This window comes from Orcinus orca, chromosome 3, assembly GCF_937001465.1.
Source record: "Orcinus orca chromosome 3, mOrcOrc1.1, whole genome shotgun sequence".
In the NCBI taxonomy this organism is placed as follows: Eukaryota; Metazoa; Chordata; class Mammalia; order Artiodactyla; family Delphinidae; genus Orcinus; species Orcinus orca.
In genome coordinates, this window is record NC_064561.1 from 29,193,952 (window position 1) to 29,221,319 (window position 27,368).

Here is a 27,368-nt window from a genome sequence, read left to right on the forward strand (position 1 = left end):
CTACTTGTCATATGCACTTCCTTCTCTCTAGCCTTTGAATCCCAGTGTGTATCACAAGTAGCTGTTCAATAAATGACAGCTGACTGACTGACTAAATGAATGAACGAATGAGCAAACACTTCCACGTACTTCTGCCACCATAAAATATTCGTACCAACCTATGAGTTTGCATATTTTTATTTAATCCAAATGACACAGCCAGATTGGGTTTTGTCAAAAAAGGCAGAACTCACACAGGCTGGTGACAAAAAGAAACTACTCAAATTTTTGTGACCTAGGCATCCTGGCAGGGCAAGCAGGAAGTACACAGTTACTTACTTGTAAGCTAGGGTAGCACTGAAATGCTGTTGAATGTAAGCCTCCAGAACGGTGTTGAAATGCTGGAATTTCCGGTCAGCAATGAGTCCTATTATGTAGATCTTGAGGAAGAAGCAAGGAATCAGTGGGTTTTGTGGGCAGACCCAGGACAGGAAGCTGTATTCACATGGCATAACTGAAACCCTATCAAATTCTTTTGCCCAGGAATTAGGTCACTAATATAGCTTCAGCCCTTTTCATTAAGGTAGTACCTCTCCTCAAAAGTATTTCACGAAGTATGCTACAGGGTTTCACGGTCAGATAAGCTTGAGAAATCTCAAGTTATCAAAACCTTAGACTGCCTTCTTTATTGCAGGCCTTATCAGAGTCTTCCATATGCTTCTGTGCATTGTAAATCTCCAAGAGAGTCACGCAATGGTCAACACTTCCCTAAGTTCTTTAATCAAAGGATCTTTTTGTCAGGAAGCATTTTTCCTTAGACACAGCTTTCTAGGAGGCCCTCTTGGGAAGCACTGGATTAAGTCACAGTTGTCTCCAAGTAAGCTCTTTAAAAATGTAAATGTCACTGACACAAAGGGTTGACACATTCATACTTTATTGGTCACTGATACCTTAATGCAGATTTCTTTTTATGTTTATTTTGACATGACACTGAGAAGATGTGAGTTGGGACCACAAGAGGAAGAACAGACCATTTCGAAAGGTGGAAAGGAGACAGATCTGCCTGGTGTACCAGCCACTCTAAAATGTTCCGGGGTGGGCAGGAGGAGTGTAACAACTGCTGTGCTGGAGACTGAGCAGGAAGAAGGTAAAAAAAAAGAGTTAGGAAACATTTTGGGTGCTTTACAACCTGGCCAAGGACTCACTCCCCGTATTCATGGAAAGCCAAAGCGACTATTCACGGTATCCAGCTTCACGTACCTTCAACCAGGGCCAATCCACCATCAGCACTTAAACACTCCCCTTTTAATCACCCTGCCCATGCTTTCAAATGAACTCAAAGCAAAGGAAGGGAAACAGCAACTCGTTCATTGGTCTGGTTGCCAAATGTTACAATGCCTCCAAAAAATTCATGAAAAGGGCCATGTGGGCCATAAGTTCTCTGTGTTCTCACAGTGAGACACACGTTAATGCCTAATGTCACTAAACACTGGCCCCCTCTCTCTTACCAAAGCATCAAAGACGAGGATGTCATACTCGTTACTTTGAGAATGTTCCATCATGATGTTGAAGAGGGCATCCAGAGTATCCTGGAGAAACTGGGCAAAATAATGAAGGTCTTGTAAGAAAGAGTGTAGGTGACCCAGCAGTCCCACTCATCAGTGTTTACCCAAGAGGGTGAGGGCACACATCCTGGTTCAGGAGGGCCAGGTACTTTACTCACAAGAGCCAGAACTTGGAGCAAACCAGTTGTCCATCTTCAGCAGAGTGGATAATTATAGGGTGGCATTTTCACATTATAGAACACTCCACAGCAATAAAAAAAAGAGCAAACTACTTCAACGTGGAATGGCGAATATAACTCTTGTGAGCATTGTGCAGGGTAAGAGAAGTCAGACACAGGAATGTCTATTCATTATCACTCTCTTTTTATGAAATTCAAGAACAGGCAAAAACCCCATCTATAATGATGGTAGTCAGCTTAGTGGTTACTCCCGAATAGGTTACTGATGGAGAAGGGGTAAGAGGGAACCTACTGCAATGCTAAAAATGTTCTGTACCTTGACCTAGGTGGTGGGTACACAGTTGTGTACATGTGTAACAATACACTGAACTGTACTCTTAAGATACGTGCTCCGTACATATGTTACCATATGTAGAGTATACATCAATAATATTTTTTTTCTAAAAACAAGAAAAAAAGACTGCAAAAGGGAGACAACAGAATGCCCTTTCAGATGACTTTTCCAGGCTGACAAAGGTGACAGGCCTTATTAAAGGATGTCTGGGGAATTTCCCTGCCATTGTTGAACCAGGTAGGTGGGTCAACAGTGCACAGTTAAAGCATTGATCTGGAAATCTGCCCATTGCTTCTCCATGTATGGGCAATTAACTAAAATTTGATACCCCTCCCTCCTAAGAGATGGGTCAATATTTCCTATAGTCAAAACACAGAGCTACCACATAAAGACGTTCAATCTCAGAGTTTCTAGTTGTACCAGGTTCCCAATGGCAACAAGATCACCAGGACCTCTGGGAAACACTTGTCCCAATTCATAGTGCTGGAGAGACAGTTGCTTTCATTAGATTTGCGCTTCAGACCCTATATTCTCCACACCATGTGGACACAACAATACATCCGACATTTACATCGTTTTCTGCTTGTTTCACCTAAAATGTGAGCGCTGATGTCTTTCCTTTTCTCATGTTTAATACATAACATTCTCGAAGCAGCAGAAACCAAGAATACTTTTTATTTCTAACAGCAACATGTAGATAATACTAAGAGATCATACTACCATAGCAACTTACAACAACAAAAATAAATAATAGTTACTGTTTGTTGAACTTTGTACATTTTCATAAGCGTTAGTTCAATTATTGTGCATTATGTGTAAGAGACTTGTGGAGTAATTTTTAAATATGTATCATCTTGAATGCTCACAACCCTGGAAAATATGTCATATTGATAACACTATCACATAAAGTTGGCAAGCAGTTGAACTGGGATCTACACCAAAGTTGATCTATTTTCAGAGACTGAGCACAACCATACTTTCCTCCTGTTCAAGATTCAGCATCACTGAACCATATCATCCCCCAGATTTGCCAATAAAGGCTTCTAATGCCGACTTTGGACACTGTATCCCATTGTCAGAAGCAAAGTTGTCCTATCTCCCTCAGCACTTCATCTCTCCCCTGAAGCCACCCATGATTCAAAGCTCTGTCACTGGTGGATGAATACAGGCAAAATGAAGCCCCACTGACCTTTACTACTTCTTCTCCATCGACAATCTTCAATTTTTCTAAATTCTCCTGTAGCAGTTGTGGCTTCATACGCCACTTCAGCAAACCCAGCAAACCCACTAAAATAGAGTCCAGACAAGCAGAATTACTATTACTGGCCTGAACTGTCTGTATCAGGACCTCCCCTGGCCTGCCCACATACACACACACACACACACACACACACACACACACACACACACACACACACACACACACACACACACACACACACACACACACACACAGAGCTATCAATGTTTCCGATACCATTCTGGGTGAGCTTTGTGGAGCACACCAGCGTAGAAATGCAGAATACATCCCGGGAGCTGACAGAGAGCCCCCCAACACTGCTGGAGCTTCGACTCAAGGTAGCCCCCTTGTTTTCCACATGGTGTCGGTAAGAAGGAAGAGTCAGGTAAGCACTGGCATCCTCCATCTTCTTGCTGTCCCCCTGGAAACAACACCTTGGTTACTTCCCCAAGCCAAGGGTATGCACCCAATGCTACACAGAGTTTGCAGTGGCCAGATTACACACTGTAGGTAGAGAGGATCAGAAACAGTGAGGGACATCATAAGAGGAGCAGTGAACATCAGCTGGTAAGGTAAGGCTGTTTTTCCACAAAATAGGCGAGAACCCAAGGTTACGTTAATGGGAAAGGGGTTGATCAACCAACCACCTGAAGGCTCTGTGGACTTCATTAATGGCACAGAGGGAACTGAAGATTCCCAAACAGGATATTTTAATTCATTCTAAGTTTTATAAGATCTTAACACAAACAAGCCCACCAGCAGGATAAGAAATCGGCTTAAAGAAGAAGTTAACAGCAAAGGCACTAGATTCTGAAAGTGATGGTATTTAGACCCTCTTCTCCCATTCACATGCCTGTGTCATTTTGGACACATTCCTTGGTCTCTCTGTGTCTCATTCTTCTCATGATTAAACTGAGAATTAATCATATTACCTACTTCTAGAAATCTGGAGCAGACTAGATGGCATAATGCATATAGAACACTTAGTAAAATGACAGACACATAAGTCCCTTGGCATGCTGAAGTGAATGACTAGAGGTAGGCATTACAGCAGTCAACATTTACTGAGCCCTCACTCTGCACTAGATGCTGCACTAAGTGCTTTGTATGCCTTAGTTCATGTCACTTAAGCCTCACAACAGTTGTTACTGTTGTGTATACTGTTATCATCTCCAGTTTACAGATGAGGAAACTGAGGCTTAAGGAGGGTGACTAAATTGAAAACTGACTGCAACTGGGACTCTGCCCCCAATGAGTTCACAATCTTTTAAACCAAGAACTACCTTGACGCATCAAAACTGAGAAAACAGAGCCTGTACAGAAGGAAAAGGGGTGTTCTGCAAAAGCCAAAGAGACTCAGAGAAGAGTACCCTGTTATGAAGCTTTGATGAGGCTGTGTTTGCCATGCAGACCACAGGCAAAAGGGCAACTCCAACCTCCAATGCTGAGAAAGTCAAGGGCAAGGGTTTGATCCCTGTGCTGACCACTTAGGCTTTGCCCTGTTTCACAGCCATACCCTTTGCCTCCAGCCAGGGGCTAGCTAGATACGTGCCACTGTCACAGGAGTAGTTGTGGGAAAGCGTGCATGTAAGATCAGGAAAATACTTCCCCACTTCTAGAGAACAGTGCAAGTCTCATGACGTAAAAATAACAGCAGCGGCCCTCTATACTCTTTTACATGGTCCTTCTGCGTGGGTCATCTTATGGTCATAAACACGGCCATCACCACTTAAGGAAAAGGAAACTGAGACTCAGCAAGACATGGGAGATGACTCCAATTTAGTCAACAGCAGGATCGGGACCCTAAATTGTGATATTTTTTTCCATTAGCTACAGTGAGGAATCTCTCAAATATTTCTTGCTGGTCTTCTGTACATCCCACAGGTGTCTTAACAGAGTCAAAGCCCACTCTGTATGTAACAATAACCTTCCATTTCCTGAGAATTCCACGTACCCATCAATGTCATGCTTACATGCACTGACTCATATAATCCTCACAGTTACTCACTGAGAGCTCACAGATGAGGACACGGAGGCCCAGAGAAGTTATGACTTTGTACAAAAGGCCTCACAGCTGGGAAGCCCCTATGTGTGTGACTCTGGGGTCCCTGCTCTTAATTACCAAGCCATCCTGCCATCTCCCCCTCACTTCCTGCATGCTCCCCACTGCAGAGTTAATACCAGCTCATGGTACCTTTAGGACAACCAAGTCATGGCATCCGTCATGCAGAGTGGTCCCATCTTCCTTCATCAACTTCACATAGGACATGGCAAAGTTCTTTTCTCCTTTATCCTTGGCTGAAAATAGCATTGTTGAGGTCAGGAAAAAAAAAAGATACTTGGGCCACCCAATGATCCCACCCCTCTCCCCTTAGGGGTTTTGCAGAGATGCCATTTGGTTGGGCACTCACATTCCAGGGATGACCGATGTCGAAACATGAATCGCAGGTGGATCCTCTGCATGTCTTCAATAGGGACGGCCACCTCAATAGGCAGAAACCAGAGCTCAGGAGACAATGAGTTAAAGAGCCCTCCCCACTCCACCCCGCCCCCCGCAAAAGGCAGCCTGACCATTTAACTTAGAGTGCTGCGTGCTGATTTATTACCCAGCCATCAAGCCTGATGAACTGTAAATACATTACATAAGAACTGGCTATGAAGAGAAAATAAAGTACCAAATGTAATCCATTTGGCAAATTGCATTCCCAGCCAATGAAAAGAGATCTGTAAATTATAGTGAGGAAACATGAATCTCTCCAAATTGATATAAAAGTCACATAACTTTAGCACAGGATTTAATGCACTGCAAACTGCACAGTGCACATTTTCCTTACACACTCCAGGAGTCTGGGCAGTTGCAGCAGGGCTTAGAAAATTAACAGTGCCCATTAGGGGGCTTGATGGGGGACTGTCATTTATGTAAATTAATAAAAATGCTTGAATCCAATCATATTCGGGAAAATCCTAGGCCTCATTCCCATCTTTGGTTTTTCCTCCAAGGACACTGGGCCAAGACAATCACCCCTTGGTCACCCAGTGTCACTGTCCAGTGAGTGGTCTGCTGTACCCTTCCTTGACTGAGGTGCTTTTGGCCTGTCTCTGGACTATCCCACCTCCCAAAGCCCCACAGCGATCCCTGTATTATACAATTCAGGCCCAGACAGAGAAGCTTAGCTACCTGTGAGAAAAACCACTCAGATTTTCTGTGGATACTTTCTGCTCCAGAAAATGAAATTTGAGCCCAAAGAGGTCCACCACTTGTTTGTGTGTCTCAGAGCACAAGAACTGAGAGTCACATGGGCAGCTGTTGTCCAATTCATTCTTTCACTGCATATTGAATCAATACTATAAGCTACAATCATATGAAGCACGGGCCATGCTGACATAAGGCACAGTCCCACTCAAAGAGCTCATGGCCCACACAGGGCAACACATAATTATCACCATGTGATGAGGGCTAGCAAAGAGATATAACTGGGGTACAAGAGAGCACAGAGAAAACAACCTGGTCCAACAGCTCTCTGACCCCAAAGCTGGGTAGGTCATCATTTTTAAGAGAGTGAGTACAGGGAGACCCACTGAGGAAAACAGGAATATAGGTGACAACGCAAGAACCACTGAGGTTTGAAGAGCTACCTCTGAAAGGGAAGTCTTATGAATACCTTCAGTTTGGGTTAAGAGCACAGAGTGAGTAAAGACTGCTATTAATTACAAGGCAGAGACATCTGAAGCTGTAATCAAGCTTCACTGTCCACTAAATTAATTCCGAACTCCACTTCCAATGCATGATATTCCCTTCTGCTTCAGTGTGACAATCTGGTAATGCAAATATTTGTGGTTAATGCCACTTCCATCTGAGGTACCCTCCCAACGGTGTACCTACCAGGTATTAAATAGCTTTTTATAGCCTCACATTTGCTCCCAAGCTCTGTCACTCCTCACTGCTGAGTAAAACGACACAACTTGATGTCTTGGGCACAGTCCACAAGATCACCTGACAATGCCATGGTGGCTATAGCTGCCGGGCCGCTGAAGGGTGATCAAGAGGACCGGGCGGTCGCCCACTGGGCCACTATTTCCACTGCCTGACACACCACCAGAGACATGCTAGGCTACTGTTTCAGATCTTAGGGAGTCTTAGAGTCCCCCAACTATTATCATCATCATTATTATTATTATTACCTTGACTGTTTCCATCCACCGTGGCTGTTTGACTTGATAGTACACGACGGACCGATATTCATTCATAGGTTTGTCCCCAGCTCCCACGCAAATTGCATTCTGACCCAAGAAAAATGAAAAGAGAGAAAACACTATAGAATTGCCATTTTCTACGCTTGGGCAATTTTGGTCCCGAGGCCAAGGCTGGCCACAGGGCCTGGGATAACCCTGCCTTCTTTAAGCCTTCTGCCAGGTACCCTTCTACATTACGGATTTATACATGAATGTGCCGGGCCCTGGGAGCGACAGCTGCTTAACTATAGAAATTCTATTACTTGCATTCTGGAAACCACTGAAGCGCAGCAGGAGCTGACGTGGCTGCCCTATTGTCAACGGTAACCAGCCTTGGAGCTGCTGCGCGCTGCCAGTCTTATTAATTCTATTTGTTTCCTACATCTGAATTGCACAAAGTTACCAAACAGGCTCAGATCAGCCAAGCAGCAGCCCGTTCTGATGGATTTCTGATGCTAACACACCCGGGTGCTGGCGGGAGCTGGGCAAGCGGAGGGAGCTTGGGTTTCAGACAGACACATGGGCAGAGGGGGCTAAAGGAGCCCACAGTTAGGGAGCATCTTCCAGGTACCAGGCCCACACTAAGCACTGGGATACGGGCATGAGTCAGAGAGTAAACCTGACACGAGGGCTCACAGTGTGGTGTAGGAATCATTATATGAGCAGACAAATCACTAGGCAATGTGAAGTGATGACAGATATATGTATCCAGTTGTCCGCTGGTATCCACAGGGGCTTGGTTCCAGGACCCTCCCTTCCCCGCCACTGATTAAAAAAAAAAAAAAAAAAATCCACAGATGCTCACATCCCTTATATATAACAGTGTAAACAGTGTAGTACAGTTGAACTTCTGCATCTGCAGATGCAGAACCTGCAGGTACAGAGGGCTGACTGTATAATACTATGGGGCACAGAGAAAGGACACTTCAGTATCCCCTGAAGACTCAGGGACTATTTCTTGGAGGTGATGACAGTTGAAGTTCTTGAAGAAAGGTTCCAAGTTGGCTTTGAGCAGAAACACAGGAACGACATTCTGAGAGAGAGTGAGCACAGAGCAAGCATACCTACATAGGATATTTATTCTTAAAAAAATCACCCTCAGAGTAACAAGGAATTACCTTGCAATAGAGTATGCCAACCCCTAATTCTACCTCTGTGCTCATTTCAGTTGTTTGGCCCCAAAACAAGATCTAAGGTAGGGTCACTCAGAAGGGGCCTAAGTTCAGTTTTTCTACCAGAACAAGAGATTTCAACCTCAAGTCTTCAGAGATCTAGGGACATGAGGATTGGTTTTGCAGCCCCAAGCCCCCAAACCACAAAACTGTGTGCCTCTGGGCACTTTTATGGTGAGAGAATCCATGACTCTCACTAGATTCCATCAGATTCTCCAGTGGATTCCCCACCAGGCTGAAGGACCAAAGCTGGCCACTCTGGGCCCCTGGGAAAGCAAGCTAAGCTGCGGGAAGGATAATTCTGTCCCTCTGTACTTCTGAGCTATAGGGAAAGAATGAGTTCAGTTTCAATATTGACTGATGCTACATATGGTCAGATCAAACCCATCTGAAAATAAGGCTACAGCATCCTTTCAAAACTTATCTCTGAAAAAACAAGGACAACCAGGGAACTGCAAATGAGGGAAGACATACAACTCTCTTAATTTTCAATGGTATGGCGCCTTTCAGAACTTCTTGAGGTGCTGAACTAAAAACATGCTTCCAAAGTTGTCCTAACCATTTAGAGAGTGCTTTGTGTCCAGCATTATGCTAAGCCCTTTACACGAACTGCCTCACTCAATTCAATCCTCACAACCGCCTCTGACGATTACTGTCATTATCCCCATTTCAGAACTGAGTAAACTGAGACCTTGAGAGGTTACATCACTTGCCCCAAAAGGTACCAACGCCCGGACTACATCTCAGACCCTCTAATTCTTTGCCCAGTGTTCCCTCTGTAACAACCTAGATGCCTTCCAGCCTCCTAAGATTTATAGCTAGTGACAATGATGGGCTTAACATTTCTGTAGCTCAGCTGAATCCACATAGCTTATAAAAACTGAAAATACACATGTATCTGTGGTGAAAGTAAAGCTGCTGTACAACATGCAGCTGAATCCCACAAAACTATCCTGATGATGAAAATTTTTGATTGCCTAAAGCTGGAGAAAACAGTCTCAGTATTATTCTGAGAAAGACCTAAGACAGCTCCCTCCCTCGCAACACTTCAGAGATAAAACCGAATGTCGCTGGGTGTGTAGAAAGAGCATTGTGACCAGGGACGGGGCCGGTTTTCAGGAAAATATAGCTTTGTGCTTGTCTCCAGTGAACCTATTCAATAATTTTCCCTATTGTCCACCCCCACGGCTCCCTGTTAACAACGAGAGCCCCTAATTGGCTTCAGGTCAGTAGAAGGAAGCCTGGAAATTTTAAAGCCGACTTGGCCTTGGTGGACACACTTCAGCAGGAGGAAAAATCAGGCTCCAAACACAGGTCTTGTTTACCTCGTAGGAATCACCTGAGGAATAAATGACACCAGGGGTGTGAACGCATTTCGAGAGCCAGGAAGTGCTTTAGGCTGACAAGGTCGGTCTTATCATGGGAAGATGTCAGTTGGTGTCCACGAGGCAGTAACCAAGCCTGCGACAGCTCTACCTTTCTGGTAATAGTGAACTTCGATGAACACCTGTTATGTCAATTACCTCAGCTGGCATTCACAAGAGTAAGGTGCCACTGCTGGTCTCAGTTTCAGACAGAGTCTCCTAGGCGTAGAGAGATTATGTAATTTGCTCCAGGTCATCCCGCTAATCAGGGCTGAGCTGGGCTTTCGGCCTGGATGCCTGGCCCCAGAGGTCATGTCTTAAGCACTACACAGCACTGCCCCCCATGCCCTACCTCCAGCCCTGTAACCTGGCTGGTCTCAGAAGAGCAAAGGTCTCTCAGCCCGGCATCTGAGCATTTTTACTTCTTGAAATTGCTTTAGGTATCCCCACTGGATTGTCTGTTTGACCCCCTCAGATCCTTTCCAGGGCTTTCCTGCAGTTGGTCTGCTTTTCCTAAATGTTACCTCCTTCCTGTTGCTGAGTATTTACCACATACCGGGTGCCTTACACCTACCATTTTGTATAAACAGCAACCCCACAAGGAAGAGATTATTATTCCTCTTTTATAGACATGTAAACTTGCCCAAGATCACACAGCTAATAGGAGGGGAGGGTGGGATTTGACTGCTGTCAGTCTGATCTCAGAGCCCAGCCTATTAGCTTCTCTGCTATGGGTCCTCCTAAGCAAGGTCGTTGAGACCCCAAAGTGAGCCAAGGACAAGTCTAACCTACTCTATCCTCCGACCCCGCTCTTCCTAGGAGCGGGAGGACAAATCGATACCCCTAAAGGGGACTGTTCCCACCAACATCAAACAGGAACGTTTAAGTGTGCTGCCTGACACTTAATTAGGCAGTAATATTTATTTCTGCAAGTAGAGAAAGAAAAGCCTCCCACAGGCTTCCTTAGCAATTTTCAATAGTCAGTCAACTGAACTCCCCCTAACTTCCCTCACAGATGAAACTGCAAATTATCGCTGTGCCCCACAGTTACCTCTCCATTTCTGCCCCCAAATTCCTGCCTATGTATTCATCTTTGATAAGTGCGTCTGTTCAGCCTGGTTGGGTGTGACATGAAAGGATGGCAGAGTCGGAAGTACAAATGGTTCAGAAACGAGATAAGAGGTCTGCTTTCCCATTAACCGTTCCTTCTAATTTGTCCTTCGGCAACATCGAGGGCAAGCACATCAGCGTTTTAAAAAATGAGGCTGAGGTTGAAACGTTCTCCAACAGGTAGTTGGATAAAAATGACTTCAGGGCTTCCCTGGTGGCGCAGTGGTTGGGAGTCCGCCTGCCGATGCAGGGGACGCGGGTTCGTGCCCCGGTCTGGGAGGATCCCACGTGCCGCGGAGTGGCTGGGCCCGTGGGCCATGGCCGCTGGGCCTGCGCGTCCGGAGCCTGTGCTCCGCGACGGGAGAGGCCACGGCGGTGGGAGGCCCGCGTACCGCGCAAAAAAAAAAAAAAAAAAGACTTCAAAGCATGGTCTATGCATTGGTGAAACCCAGTTTCCCTTTCAGATAAAAACCCTCTGCTCTTCCTTTGTGTTTCTTTGAGCAAAGTGTCTCTTACTTATTTTATTTTTCAGAAAAGTTTCAAAATCCAACAAAAAGAGGATTAAGTTAAATCCCTGGATTTTGCTCAACTAGATATTAATTAATGGGACCAGTCCTTCCGGACAAAAAGGTAATTGCGATGATTTCTTTAAATTTAAAAAATAATTATGACTCTTCCCAGAATTTGATGGGAGTGGTTATTAGCCTCATTTTTTAAATGAGAAATAAATTGGAGGATTTTTTTTTAATGTACACGCATTAGAGTGAAGTGTTTAATAAGAGGGACTGGAACCTGAAATCAAACCCCATCTCTGCCATATACTAACTTTATGACCCTGGGAAAGTTGTCTCACTTGACAAAGGTTTAGTTTCCCCCTTTGTAAAATAAAATGGGGAAAATAACAGTAATGCAACCTACTTATCACAGTGCCTGGCAGGTAGCAATGCCTCTGTGAATGCCAGTTATTCGTAGGTAGAGGGTAGCAAAACCTGCCTGAGCTCCAGGCCCCCAGGCTAAAGCAGAAGATCTATCAATATTCACAGCCCTACCCTCCGGTGCTATCTGATCACCTCCTGCGGCCTAAGAGGAATATCTGCCCACGCTGAAACTTCTGCTGAGAGCTGATTTTATTTTCAGCTAAGTACTCTGAAAGGAGAAATTGAGAAGCAAAACCCTCCCACACACTGGACACAACTGCTGACAACCTTAAAGGAAATATAAGTAAATAAATGTAAACACACATGACAAATATTGTACAGGACATATGCTGTATAAATATAGCAATATGCTTTGCATTCTTGAATTCACTCTGCTGGCCCTCTGGAGACCAATTTACGGATAAGGCTTTCCACCAGAATGTCTGGCTGAGTGCTAGAGAGTTAGATTAAGTGTTGGGAATGTCTGTTTTGAGGACATCCTGAGTCTTCACACCAGCCCAAGGCTCTGTATTGATCCTTTTTCTTGCCATGGAATTTTGCCTGAATAAACCAGCTCAGGTTTCGATGAGAACAACATTTTAACTGTGAAAAGCTAACCTATAAACTGAGGTGCCAAGCAAAAAAAAGAAGAGGTCATGAAAGGAAAGGAACAGACACTGAAAAGCCAACTGCTTTGGTGTAAAGAAAGAACAACACCAGGTCTTATTACGGGCTACTGTGCCAGCCAAGCTCTAAAGGTGTAGATCCCCTTACTCAACACCACCCTGCAGGCCCCTGGCATTTAGAGAGCAGGATCGGGAACGGGAAAAGAAAATCTTTATGAACAGAGGCACCCTAGGGGAGCCCTGTCACCCAGAGCAACAGCAGGGTCCCTTACAGGAAGCGTTTTGCCATCCTCCGCGCACACACACATGATCACTTCCACATTCCTCTGAGTGGTCTTGTTGTACTTGTCAAAGTCACCTTGTAAGAGAGTGATGTAGATGTCGTTCCTGACGTCCCCTGTGGCACAGGGAGAGAGACAACAGTTGGAGTCTGTGTAGCAGGAGAGGCACTGACTAGAGGGCGCGGGGAGTTGGGGAGCTGGTGGAAGTGCCACACCTTGTCTGTTAATGAAGTTAAAATCAGAACGATTTGGAAAAGCATTTTTACTTCATCAGGGAGGCTGGAGCAGTAGGTAACAAGAGGATGGAGGAACAGTAGGAAATGAGTTGCAAAAAGGGAGGTAGGATGGTCACCACTGGCCGTATTTTTTTCTCCATTAAAAATCATTTAATTTTCATCCTCTAGTGACACCTTCTGGGAAGGCAAAGGCAAACTCCAATTGGATTGATCTTGGTGCATGAATAACAACCACAGATGGTTCTCTCCGCAGATCTCTTACTGTGCAGAAGCAGACAGAATGACTTTCTGCGTCCGAGGAACACGGATGGGGTGAGGGACGAGGTGTGGAGGGTCTTCAGGAATGGGGGGGTGAGAGCTGAAAACCCTACAGGGGAATGCACAAGGGACTGATGTCTCAGTGAAGCAGGCATAGATAAATTACACCACCAGTGGACCACCATGCAACTGTGGACAGAAGGGGTAAGTCAGCGAGAGTGGTTATGGACACAAGTCCTAGACTCAAGTTTAAGGCAAAGAGGGAAGTTTCAAAAGAGTGCTATCATGCAGTCCCATTTACTTTCTTTTATTACATACACATTTGGAAAATACGTATCATGGTTACTTCTGGAGACAAAGATTTGAGAGAGCTTTTAAGGTTTCACTTTAAATCTTTTCATGCCATTTGGACATTTTACAATGAGCGTGGACTCTTTTGGTAATAAAAAAATAGCTTAGCAATTTAAGAGAATGTCAGTATTCACCCCAGAAGGAGTGAAATTATTCCACGTGTAGTAAAGTGGAAAGGATGTCCATGATAAATTATTAAGTGAGAAGTGAGCTGCAGAACGCTATGTAAAGTATAATAAGTAATGGTATATGAAGTATACGAAGTGTGGTTCCCATTTGTGGGGGGGTGGGTGCATGTGTGTATATTTATGTGCTTGTGTTTATTATGTGAATGCATAGAAGATTTCTGGATATATAACAATTGTTTTCAGTGGTTACCTTCAGAGAGAGAAATAGAGAAAAGCAGTAGAAAAGAAGTAGTTGACTTTTTAAAAAGAAAATGGATCACACTAGCTAGACCACCCCCAGCCCCGCCCAGGGGGAAGGAGAACCTGGCATGATGATCTCCGGGAAGCCCAGCTTCCTGGCCACCACGGTGGTCCTGTCCACCAGGTGTGGGTAGTCCTTGCGGATCTGAATGATGTCACCCACAAGCATCTTCATGGTCACCCAGAGGCCTGGAAGGGAATGCTCATGGTGAAGAGTCAACTTCAAGGTGTTCCCTCAGCCTCACCCTCCCATCATCTCTCCCCTTGGTCTCTCTCTGGAGGAGACCATGGAAGCAGAGACAAGCGGCCACAGACGCAGTGACCCAGCCCCGGGGGAGGATGCAAGGCAGGATGCAGAGGGGCTCTAGAGCAAGACACCTCCAACTTAAATCCCACAGGTTACTTCTGGCAGGATCAACTTCTGCCAAATCATTGCACCCTTCTAAACCCAGACTTTGTAAAGTGGGTTTGATACCATCTATCTCACAGGACCGTGGGAAGGATGAAATTGAACAAGGAAACATTTTACAGTGCCTGACACATAGGAGATAGGCTATACCAATTCCCTTCTTCCTTCAGGCACTAGGACATGCCTCCTTCTGCTTCCCATTTAGAGACTTCCAGCTCTGTAGATCACACTCCCCCATTCCTCACAACGGTCTGTCTGGAAGGAAGGCTATGTTTCCCAGGGTTTAGGAGTTTGATCTGTTTGCCACAGAATCAAGGGATCTCAAGCTGAAGTCAGGCCCAGCCCACTTGGCCTGTTGGCACTCTACCTTGCCCTCCGCTGTCTCCCTTGGAGGCTGTGACTTTGCCCAGCAGGCTGTGCAGGAAGTCATTCTCAGCTGTCACCCTAGAAAGGAAAAGAGAGCACAAAATACTTGCGTGGTACCCCCATGGGGTCCCTACCTTGTGGTTCCAGGAGCTCCAGAAAGCTGCCCAACCCCTCCATACACCTTAGGTGAAAAGTGAGCCTGCCCATGTCAGCTCAGAGAGTGTACCTGCCATCAAGAAGCACATCTCTCTTTTTCACAGAGCAACATGGCTCTGAAATTTGGGGAATACCAATGCTACAAGTAGAGGCCATTTTTATTCCTAGGAAAACTCTTAAAAAGGAAGGATTCCCAAGCCCTCAAAATGAGCTCAGCAAGGTGGAAAAGGCTTTAGCTGCTCATACTAAGTCCTAATCCCATGACTTAGAGTCACTGACCTCATTATCTGTAACAAAACACCATCCTCCTTAGACAAACGAGGACAAAGTTCTGAAACTACGGATCCGGCTTTCTCAAACTTGTTTTAGATCAAGGAAAGGATATTCACCCTCCTCACTACCCTCCTCTAAAGTCATGGATATTTCCACCCGCAAGAATTAGGTTCTGATTTCCTGTTATATGCTCCTGATACGCTGCTGCTTCACAGCTTCGTGGTCCCTGTCATACTTAGTCTTTTGTTCATTTAATTCTGCATCTAAACATAAGCTTCAGGAAGAAAGGGCCACGTCGACCTTGTTCCCCACCTCATCCCCCCACGCCTGGCACAACGCCCAGCCCTCTGCCAGCCTTCAGTCAAAGTCCCTTGAATAAATAACATCTGATGAACGAATAGGTGAGAAGCTGGTTGGTTTTTTTTTTCACCCCAAATTCATAGTTCATCTAAGGGTTCAGTCTTGGTGGTGTACATTCAATAGGTTGGGACAAATATATAACAACATATGTCCATCCCTCCCACACTCCTGATAACTACTCATCCCTTTGTTGTCTCCATAGTTTTGCCTTTTCCAGAATGTTATATAGTTGAAATCATACAGTATGTAGCCTTCTCAGATTGGCTTCTTTCACTTGTAATACACATTTAAGGTTCCTCCACGTCTTTTCGTGGCTTAATAGCTCATTTCTTCTTAGTTCTGAATGGTATTCCATTGTCTTGAATGTACCACAGTTTATTTATCCATTCACCTACTGAAGGACATCATGGTTGCTTCCAAGTTTGGGCAACTATGAATAAAGCTGCTATAAACATTTGTGTGCAGGTTTTTGTGTGGACATATTTTCAACTTCTTTGAGTAAATACCAAGAAGCATGATTGTTGGATCATATGGTAAGAGTATGTTTAATTTTATAAGAAACCAACACACTGTCTTCCCAAGTGGCTGCGCCATTTTGCGTTCCCACCAGCAATGGGTAAGAATATCTGTTGCTTCACATCCTCACCAGTATTTTGGTGTCGCTAGTGTTCCGGATTTTGGCCACTCTGATGGGTATGTAGTAGTTATCTCATTGTTGTTTTAATTTGCATTTCCCCGATGACATTTGATGTGGAACATCTTTTCATGTGCTTATTTGCCATTTGTATTATCTACTTTGGTAAGGGGTCTGTTAAGGCCTTTGGCCCATTTTTAAATTGGGTCATTTTCTTATGGTTGATTTTTAATAGTTCTTTGTATAAGCTGCTTGGTTTTGAATGCCTCAGCACTGAGACCATCATTCTCAACCTGCCCTCCTCCTGGGAGGTCCTACCTGGGCTATCATCAACTCAGGGAATCAGTTCACCCTGCTTTTGTGTGGCCCTCAATCAGAAAGGATGTGGTTTCAGAGAATGGAAAGAAATGGGAAATCTCTCACGGGTGAAAAGGGATGAAGTGCTGCTTTTCTTCATCACTCTCTGCTTTCCCCTTGATGATGTCTGTTATATCCATAACTAGAAAGAAAAGAGAAATGAATTAATGGTTTAAGCCCTCTTGCTCCCAGGAAAGGGTAACAATGGGATGAGCTTGTAGGGCAGGAGGCTGGGACAGGAAAGCCTAAAAAGGCAAGCAAGCCAGCATGAGACGATATACAGACAGCAAGGATTCATTACAGGCAACAACTGGCAAACGCCTCTGGGCAAACCGGGCTGGGAGGTCAACAGTCAGGGAAGCATCCAAGAACCCAGGGCTTGGCAGAGGCCAAAAGGAAAGAGTCAGAGCCGTGCTTATGGAATTAAGCTTATGGAATTAATTAGGTTTGGACCTGACATATTTGTACTGGATGTTTACTGTGCTGACAAAACCCAAGCGCGGTGACTCCCTGTGGCATCTGAACACTTCTTCACCCTCTTTTCGTAAACGTGCTCAAATGCACAGACACGTTATCTGTGGATCCTTGAACCCTGCATTTCCAGAGGGAGCCTCTGAATCCCTCTGAAACTTCTTAAATCAGCCCCTGAAGGTCCATAAAAAACCAAGGTAAAGAACTCCTGCACTAGAGCAGGGATTATAGAAATGGGGGCAGGGGGAGGAGCACTGAGACATGCTAGCCAAATAGAGCCAAAACCCTAGTAGCATGAAATTCCTCAAACACTCCAGGCCCCAGTCAGGGAGCCATTAAAACTGCTTGGGTAATAATCAACTAGTGATTGCATCTAGCTCAAGAGAGGAGTTACAGAACTGAGAGAAGGAGGGGAAACTGTTATTTGAACCTGACCAGCATCCATTCTCTCTGATGAACAGAACCCCCCCTTGCCCATTCTCAGTGAGAATGATTTGGGTAGAACCATCTCCCTCTGACTCCAGAGTTTTTCATACTGTAAATTCAATTGAGTTCCTGGATCCAGCTATGCCTGAAGCAATCTATTCCTAAACCTTTCAGTTACACCAGATTGCTGTCACCTGAAACCAAAAGAGAGAGCCAGCTACACCTGGAGACAAAGACACACTTTGCAGTAAGGCCGAAGGACCCTCACTGCCTTAACAGGGACATTGTGATGCCAAAAGTGTCCCTCATATAGAATCAGAGAATTTAGACTAAGGCATGGATCAACCAGGTCCAAGTCCCTCACTTTGCAGATAATGAAACTAAGGCCCTGGGGAATAAGCTTGTCCAAGATCGCCTAGCTAGCTAGCTAGCAATAATGCTAAGCTGAAACACCAGCTGGCTCAGTATAAGCTAACTTCTTCCGCTTCGCCACTTTGCAAGCAGTGCCAGGGGACTCACTGGACAGCCAGCTGGTTTGTGATAACAGAAGATCAGGGTGTCCTGAAGTGAGAAACCTGAAACACTGGGTTTAGATATGGTATACAAGGATTATAAATGGTACACAACTAAAATGTTATACTTTTAAAAAAAGAAGTAAAACTCCCATATCAAATTGCTATTTCCACAGGTATTTAAATTGTCTTTTAAGAAAAAAAATGTACTTCAGTTTAAATAAAGAAGGTTCCTTAAGAGAAAATATATTGGGTAAATAATAGTGCAAGTGATAGTCAAATATAACAAAAACAGTAAAAGTGGGACAAGAATGATGAAGTCTTGGAAACCCCCAAGGGAGTTAAGGCTTGGAAGGAAGTGTGGAGGTGCTGCTGCTCTCAAGCAGCCTCATTCGGTTATGCCAGCTCTCCACACGTCCACTTCCAGCTGGAATTTCTATGCGTGGTGGGTGACTCATTCTGTGTAACTGCATTTCCTGTCCTGGATATTTTTTTTAAAATGATTTGCTCCTCATAATTAGATCCCATCCATATTGTTCTTCCTTTTTCACTGTGCTGGGGAGTGAAGGTGCCGACTGCTCAGACTGCACTGCGGTCCCAGCGCTCTGCTCCAGACACGGGGATTCCATCATTCACCGTCTTCATCATAAATCTAGACTTAGTTACCAATTATTTTGATTTAGTCACAGGAAATGTAGGTATTAGGGGTTGTCTGGCCTAAGTTTTTGAGGGGGGGAGGGCAAGGAGGAGAGCGAAAGAAAAAAAATCTTCAAAATTCAGTCATATAAAATGTGCACTCCAGTAACAGTTAGTGCTGTGTGGTGTGTCATTACCTGCCGCCCCAAACGGCCGCCTCAGTCCCTGCGTGCATTTCTTTGTGTTCGTATCCTTAAGATCCATCTTCCCAACTCGGACTATTTGACAAATCAAGTAAATTTTATCCCTGTTGAGGTCTTTGTTTCCAAGATCCTGTAAGGCAGGAAACGAAGAGTTACACATCATGTGTCTAATGAACAAAAAGTAGAAAAGCAAACTCAGTAATAGTAAATTCTGGGGGTGGGGGGAGGTTGGTGCTTAGCACTTAGCATCCATGGACCAATCATACAGTTAGTCCTGGGAAAGGTGGAAAACAAAGCTATCACCCCCGTTTCACACATAAGAAAGGTGAGTTTTGGAAAGGAAACTGGGTGACAGGGCTCTGGTGTTCAATCCCAATTCTTCCACCTCAAACTGATGGGAAGAGAAGGATAGAGGTACAGTATCAGCTGTATAGGTAGCCGTCTCTATATACCAGCTGATGTATCCAAAAATAGCATTTGCTGCAAATGACTCCATCCACCTGGTCATCGCTCAGCACCTCTGAGGGAGAAGGCAAAAGGAGGAAGGAAAAATCCTAACAATCACCGTTTACTGAGCACCTAATGCATGTATATCACTCGGGGTTGGGTTGTTGTGACACCAAACAACCCCAGTATCTGAGAGCTTCTAACACAACAGGGTTTATTTCCAGCTCAGGCTACCGGTCCAGTGCAGATGGGCGGGGGCTCCACTCACTCACTCTGGGCCCCTGGCTGCTGGAGGATCTATCCTGTCACAATAGGCGCACTCACTGTCCCCAGAGCAGGGGAAGGTAACGGGGCAAATCACTCACTGGCTCTTAAAGCTCCCGCCCAGAAGAGAGGCATATCACTTCCGCTTCCATTTCAGTGACCAAAGCAAGGGCCGCGGCCACACCTAACTGCAAGGGGGACAGGGAATTACACTCAACTGTGGGCTCAGGAGGAGGAACGCTGAAACCGTGAACTACGCTGACGTCTCAAGCCCTGTGCTCAGTGTTGCACACATCATCGTCTTACTTGATCCTTCACAACACTCCGAAGTCCCATCACTAATACTATTACTGCAGCCCCATTTGACATATGGGGAAACTGAGACACAAAGAAGATAAGGGTCTTCCCCGAGGACATGACCTCAGTCCTTGCAGACACTGTCCGGTCACTCTGACCCCAAAGTCCATCCACCTAACCACCACAATACATTTCTTTCACCATCCAAAGGCACACAGGAAGGGAAACCACCTGGACTACCTCAGCATTCAAGTGCCCTGCTCAAATCTAAAAGCTTCGGTGTTCCTGGCACCCCCTTCCAGCTCAGATCAGCTGGAGAAGGGATGTCAAGGCATGTTGTTGGCATCAGAGCAGAGATTCCTGGGCCTGGCCTCACTAGAGAATAGTCGCTTCTCTTCTGAGTTAATCCTCATGCAGGCATAGGTACTGGGAGCAGCCTGTCAGCTGACATCAGAGCCAGGGCCTGGGTAAAGCAGCCATCCCCAGCCTCTCACTGTGGCTGGTGTGGGAAGAAGAGGGAGGGGTGTGCAGAGTCTCTGGGAACAAGACATGGCCTCAAAGTGGTCCACAGCTTCCTGCTTGGGGGTTTATGTGTCAACGTGGACAGGCTACGCTGCCTAGTTGCCTGATCAAACACTAGTCTAGATGTTGCTGTGAGGTATTTTGTAGGTCTGATTAGCATCTACAATCAGTTAACTTTAAGTGAAGGACACACCTTCCATAACGTAGGTGGGCCTCATCCAATCGGTTGAAGGTCTTAAGAACAGAACGCGAGGTTTCCCAGCGAAGAAGGAATTCTGCCTCGAGACTAGAGCATAGAAATCCTCCCTGAGTTTCCAGCCTGCCGTCCAGCCCTACAGATTTCAAACCTGTCAGCCCCCACAATCACATGAGCCAAATCCTCACAACAAATCTACCTATTTACGTATCTTCCTGGTTCAACTTCCCTGGAGAATCTTCACTGATACGAGGGCTGTCCTTTCAAAGCTGGAGGAATGGACAGCTGCTTCTCCACTCTCCCAAGTCTCCCCACTGGGCAGGGAGACGGGGAAGGTAGGGGAGAGGCGGCTTTCTGATCGAGGCAGCCCCTCCACTCCTTTGCATCTCCCGCCTTGCCCAGCAGGCAGCTGAGTTTGAGATTCCAATTATCTCACATCCAGATGGTGGGACAGCCTCTTCTCTGGCCTGCCTGACTCCTTCCTCCAACCCACCCTGAAATCCCCCTGAAACTCATCTTTACGAGCCACGTTCATCATTTCATTTCTCTCCCCGCAACAATGTTAACAGCTCGATATTTGCTACCCTGTTGGTGCTAGTTTTCCCCAGCTGACATGAAATATCCTAGACAAAATATATTTCCAGCTGTCCTATCCCACTGATTCCCCACTATTCTCAGCATGCAAGTACTCTATTTTTGTCACAAAGATTTCTTTATTGTTCCACAAACACACAATGTTCACTTTTGACTCTAGATCTTTCTTCCTAAGCCCCACATCTGTACCTCCACCTCTAAAGTTTACCCCTTATTCCTCTATATATCCAAATCCTTTCCATCCTTAACAGCTCAAGTCCTGCTTCCCTCACAACGACCTCCATCCCTAATTACTTCCCTCCTCTCATTAGGATTTTTTGTATTTTTGAAATATCTATATTGGTATCTTTCAGAGGCATTCCAGAGACACAGAAGCCCTGCCACCTGACAGGTTCCTTCCTAAATGTTATGGGATGAATTATGTCTCCCCCAAACTCATATGTTGACCCCTTCATGTCTCAGAATGTGACTGTATTTGGAGACAGGGCATTTAAAGAGGTGATTAAGCTAAAATGAGGTCATTAGGGTGAGCTCTAATCCAGTATGACTCGTGTCCTGATAAGAAGAGGAGTTTAGGACACAGACACACAGAAGGACGGTCACATGAACACACAAGGAGAAGGTGGCCATCTGCAAGCCAAGGAGAGAGGCCTCAGAAGAAACCAACACTGCCAACACCTTGATCTTGGATTTCCAGCTACCGGAACTGTGAGAAAATACATTTCTATTGTTTAAGCCACCCCGTCTATGGTACTTTGTAATGACAGCCCTAGCAAATTAATACACTAGGTAACTATTTAAGATTCCTAGGTAAGTCCATTTTCCACTCCTCTTCTCTGAAAAAATTTCACTTGCTCAAAAGAAGACACCAGACCTTTAAGAGCTTCCTCATCAGAGGCCCTTGGTACTAGAGAAGCTTATTGCTATGAGAGCAAAGTAAAAATGCTTGAACACAGGTCATTCTCTGGAGAGCGTATAAACAGGCAATCTCAGAACTAGGCTTCAGTCTGCAGTGTCTCCCGGAATCATTCTCACTCGGGCCTCACAAAACTCAGACGTTTGGGGCAGCTGAGACACGAAACTTAAAACACGCGTTACCTGATTTAGTCATTCATTAGTGTTCCTTTTACTGTTCAGTCTTGTCCCCCATGTGTTAGCAGCAACCCCCAAACTGGGCAAAGTCTTAGGAAACCTCGCGGTATGTGCGCTTTCCTCTTACAGGGCCACGGAGGGTGAACGCTCATAAAGCAGACGGAAGGGAAACGCCACCATCAGCCCAAGCCACGTGCCAGCTTCTTGGGTTCTGCCTCCAAGGAGGAGACTAGGAAGAGCTGACATCCGGAGACAGGAGAAAGGAGGCCAGCAAGGCATGTGCCTGCCGAGTCGTATCTCATATCGAAAACATCACCTCGATGCCCAACTGAAAGCAATTCCCAGTCAAACGCCATCACATCACCCTGTTTTAATTATCTGCATGGCATGGATTGCCTTCTGAGATCTCTCTTGTTTATTTATTCATTTAATTATTTTCTGAATTCCCCCCATCACACCCTGAGGGCAGGAGCCTATCAGCTTACTCACTGCTGTATCCCCAGACACAGCACAGAGCTTACACACAGTAGGTGCTCACTGGGTAGCACTTGAATCAATAAAAGAAGCTAGAGCACCGTGACGTTCCTTGTCCTGAAATGAAGATTCCCATCATTTCAAGAGAAGGAAGTGTCAACCCATTAAACCAGTCAACCAAGGCTCTCAAGTTCGTTTGCTGTGTGAAGAAGAGGTGGTGGCACAGGCAGAATTCCGCAAAGGCAGGACCACATTCTCATTATTATTGAGTGACACAAATTTACTGATGACCTTTCCTGCACGTTTACATTATGAATTGGTTCTCTGCAAAATGAACCACTGATTGATTCCCTGTCCCTCTCCCTCTTGTGAAACATCTGTCTCTTGGTTTAATCAGGAAGCCCCGTGGGACTCTCCTATTTATCAAGAAAATAAATAGGCTCCTCCTTCTAACTAATAATAGACAAACGGCACCGAGGCACATTTATATATGCCAAGAAAACTCTGTCTAAGCAATTAGGATCTATGATCTTATTCCATGCCTCTAGCCCATTTTTCAGGAAATAACGAACAAAATAAATCAGCTGCACTCCAATCTAATTGTAACATAAGACATAGAACTTAATGGCCTGTAACTGGAAAATTATTGTGGAGCAAGGTAGGTTAATCCAGCATGTCGGTCACTCTGTAATGCCCAAACCCCTCCCTCGCTCCTCCTCTGTAATCTCTCTTGCTAACACAGGTGACACAGTGAAAAATCTCATAAATGCTCTTCTCCCCAGAGGTGCTTGCAGAAAACACCAATATCCTCAGATATCTTAAGATCATACTCTGAACACCACTCGGTGAAAACAGAAGAGAGGGGTTTCTGCTGGAAATGATAACTCTTATCTCCTTCTTTCCACTGTTTCTCCTTTCTAGAACTAAAAAGCCAGTTCACTCTCAGAAATAAATCATCCAAATAGCAATTGATTTCAACATTTCTCTGTTACGTCTTGCCTGGTGAGTATTGGTATTTAGAAGGATGATCCCAGGGAATCGTAAGATCTTTAGTCATCTATGACTTAATTATGTTCAGAATGTCTAATTTACCAAGGCAGTCAATGTTCTAGGAAGGCCTTTTTTAATCTGATGTATTTTGGAAAGGTTTTTAGATGGTCTGAACCAAAGTCAGGAACTCAGGTTAACCATGAATCAACCAGAAAATCAGAGTAGCTGCTGTACCTCGTCCACCTAGACATTATTGCTGGAAGAGGCTTGTGCTGGTTTACACAGTGCTCTGCACTGTGTACACACGAGTAAGATAGGGAGCGAGGAAGAGAGAGCAAGGAGGAGATCCATCTTCCCAATAGCTTCCTTTCACAGAAAGCCCAGAACACAGCTCTGCACCAAGGCCACGCTCCCTCCTGAGCACCTGACCAGCCCCATCTCCAAGATCATGTCCATGAGTATGGGATGTGGTACAAGAGGACAGTGCACACCTACCGTGAAGACCACCTTCAGGTTGTTGAGCATCTCAATCTCCTTCGGGAAGCCCCTGCTGCCCCATCGCACCAGGTAGTTCTCGCTGTGGGAAGAGGGGTGGCAACCCATTACTGCTAGGGGTCTCAATATTCATAAGGTAAAAATATTCACCAAGCCTCTGCTATGAGCCCAACACCAAGCTGGCAACTGGGGACATGGGAGTGTCTGAGACAGGCTCTCCATGTCTGTCCCTCCCTCCAGGAGATCACAGTTCCGTCAGGGAGACAGACGTTAGACAGGCAGGGGTAAGGAATTACTAATGCTTGGTACTCACAACCTCTTTCCCTCCGCCATCTAGTAAGCAAATTCTAACCCAGCTATCTAATATTTTTGAAGAGCAGCAGCATTCTCTGTAGAGGTGATAAAGAGTGGCAGAAGTGAGAGGGAAAGGATTTTTGTACGTTTTGCTGGGCATTAAGAATGGATTTGTCCTTCCCACCCTATTCCCCTTTCAAGATTGAGTAAAGATCTGCATTATTTTAAATTATCCATTAGATGTCGGACCGTTTCCTTGAAGGAATGTCACACTGTGTTGGACCATAGAGGGCCTTAGCCATTATCTGAGATACACTTAAGTAATGATTTAAATGCAGTCGTGGCAACTATTTATATGCAATCATGCTACAAAGAAAAAGTTCAGGATGTTGTGAGAATGTATTATCAGAAGAACCATGCCTAGGCTGGGTGGTTAGGGAAGTCTTTGCTGAGGATGTGACATGTAAATAAAGTTGGTCAGGAAAAAGAGAGTGGGAAAGGGAAATGTTTCAGGCAAAGCAAACATGCGTGCAAAGGCCCTGAGACAGGACGGAGTTTGATGCACCTAAAAGACAGATCCAAGGGGAAAATGGTAAGAGAAAAATTAGAAAGATGGGCCAGCTTTATAGGCCATTCAAGGATTTTGACTTGATCCTGATAGTAATGAGAACCCACTGACAGGTTTTATGAAGGGCAGTCACACAGTTCTGACATCTGATCATTTATCAATACACATCTTCTAGCAATCATACACACAACCCTGTGTGGTTCATACTAGTCAGTCTAGTTGCATCGACAAGATCAGGAAATCTAGCATTCTTTAACTTAGGAGAAGCTTGGTAGAGTTTGCTGAGTTGAGTCATTCAGTTTTCCATGCCATCCAGGAGCATATAGTTGCTTCTAAATAAATGCCCGTTATCTTGAATCAGGATACAAACAAAATAAAACTCAAAAACCAAGTCAGCCCAAAAAAGGCATAAGAGAATTCAGCAAAGTGCCTTCTTTTTAGAGGTTTGTTCTCTCTGATGCCTTGTTTTTTTCTCTCCACTCACCCCTAGAAGACTATTAAGAGCAGTCTGAGCAAGGTTCAAGGGGGAAATAGAACTTACAACAAAAAGAAAACTGTCCCAGATAAACCAATGGTTAAAATTTAATCAAGTTAAATGTACTTTTTTTTTTAGTAAGATCTAAAATTTTTAGTGGAATTTTCAGCAAAATAACCAAGAAGTCTCCAAGGCTCCATCCCCCCCCCCAAAATTGTTTTAATTGTTTTCCATTGGTTATTTCTGGACTGTCATAGTGAAATACCTGGGTATTTCCCAGGACCTTTAATCACATGTGGCATGTCCAGTGGAGAACTAGCCTGCTAGGTCTAAACGCTAGGCACCAGCAATTTTCTTCTAGGGGAAAGAGAATCATAAATCAGAAAAGCAATTAGAGGGCTGAGCTGGCCCCATCCATCTTTGCCCAGGAAGACCTGGGTGGTAAATCTGAAGGCCTACTGGCACCCAGACAGGTAAGACCTCTTCCACATGACACCCTCCTCAGGGGAAGAGGGAGAACCATTCCAACTCTTTCTTGAGCTCCTTTTGGAAATTAGCCTTGCCACTGGCCTGATGCCTGAACTGCTTTCTTTTTCATACTACCAAAATTTATCTTAACTTTCCCAAACCAAATCTCTGCAGGCATCCATTGGAATCGGACCATCGTACATCCCGATATTGAAAGGTTGGTCCCAGCCAAATTCTCCCCAGCTCACATCTGGGCCACACTGAGGATGCCCTAACTTGCCTGTGGCTCACTGTACGCACACGCTGGCTAGGGAAGGCAGGAATGGAGAAATTTGGTTTCTTAGGGAGAGAACAGCTACCCAGAGTCAGACCGACTTGGGGAGTGCTTCCAAGTTCCCCTGCCCCTTTCCTGTATCATGCCTCTTCTCTTCTTTCTTTGTTTTCTACTCTTTTTTTCTTTATCCTTGGGGCGGGGGAGGGGGCAGGGTTCTGCCCCTTTGTCCCCTTCCTCCTCAGCCCTCACTCTCCCGAGGGCTTCCCTGTGTCTCTGGCACTCTCAGAGGCATCACTCATGCATGCCCCATCGAGTGCATCATTCGGTGTGGCACATCGGGGAACACAGCTGCCACCTCACTGATCCACTGCCTCCCTCCACAGGGCTGGTTCAGGCCATCCATCACTTAGATGAGCCAGCAGGCCAGGCACCCTTGTCAATTCAGCCATGAGGAATCCTTGTGTTTTCTGAGAGGCAGGGAGTGCTTTTGGGATCTTTGTCACAGGTGCCTTGGAGCAGCTGACAGGGAACAGCAAGGGGCCTATGACACGCAGACCATCTCAAAGTGGGTTCTAAGGGAGCAGGTACACTTGTTCACAGTGTCTGCTGAGGCCTAGCCAGATGAGCTGAGCTCATTCTTTAAATTAGGGATTTAAGTTTGCTATAAAGAATAGCTTTCCACCGCAACAGTGCTAAGACCCTGGTGAGAACCACTGAGGATATTTGATACAACTCTTTCCTTGGTGACAGACTAAAACTGGAAATTAGCTTATCTTCGGAGTCAGATGGACTTGGGTGAACAGCTCAGCTCCGCCATTTATAAATATATGTGCCTTTGAGCA

The 27,368-nt window shown here is 45.2% G+C and overlaps 1 protein-coding gene across 2 annotated transcripts in view; it reads right to left on the reverse strand.

Moving 5' to 3' along the window:
* DOCK2 (dedicator of cytokinesis 2) overlaps window positions 1-27,368 on the reverse strand; it is a 409,352-nt gene that overhangs the window by 337,088 nt on the left and 44,896 nt on the right. For both annotated transcript variants that reach the window (XM_033432052.2, XM_033432051.2), the window contains exons 9-21: window positions 24,448-24,529; window positions 19,071-19,206; window positions 16,895-16,970; window positions 15,050-15,126; window positions 14,337-14,462; window positions 12,992-13,116; window positions 7,480-7,578; window positions 5,709-5,781; window positions 5,492-5,595; window positions 3,535-3,718; window positions 3,247-3,344; window positions 1,488-1,577; window positions 319-419 (exon numbers count right to left, since the gene is read on the reverse strand). In XM_033432052.2, the coding sequence (XP_033287943.1) occupies window positions 319-419; window positions 1,488-1,577; window positions 3,247-3,344; window positions 3,535-3,718; window positions 5,492-5,595; window positions 5,709-5,781; window positions 7,480-7,578; window positions 12,992-13,116; window positions 14,337-14,462; window positions 15,050-15,126; window positions 16,895-16,970; window positions 19,071-19,206; window positions 24,448-24,529 (1,371 nt within the window). The remainder of the gene's footprint in view (window positions 1-318; window positions 420-1,487; window positions 1,578-3,246; window positions 3,345-3,534; window positions 3,719-5,491; window positions 5,596-5,708; window positions 5,782-7,479; window positions 7,579-12,991; window positions 13,117-14,336; window positions 14,463-15,049; window positions 15,127-16,894; window positions 16,971-19,070; window positions 19,207-24,447; window positions 24,530-27,368) is intronic.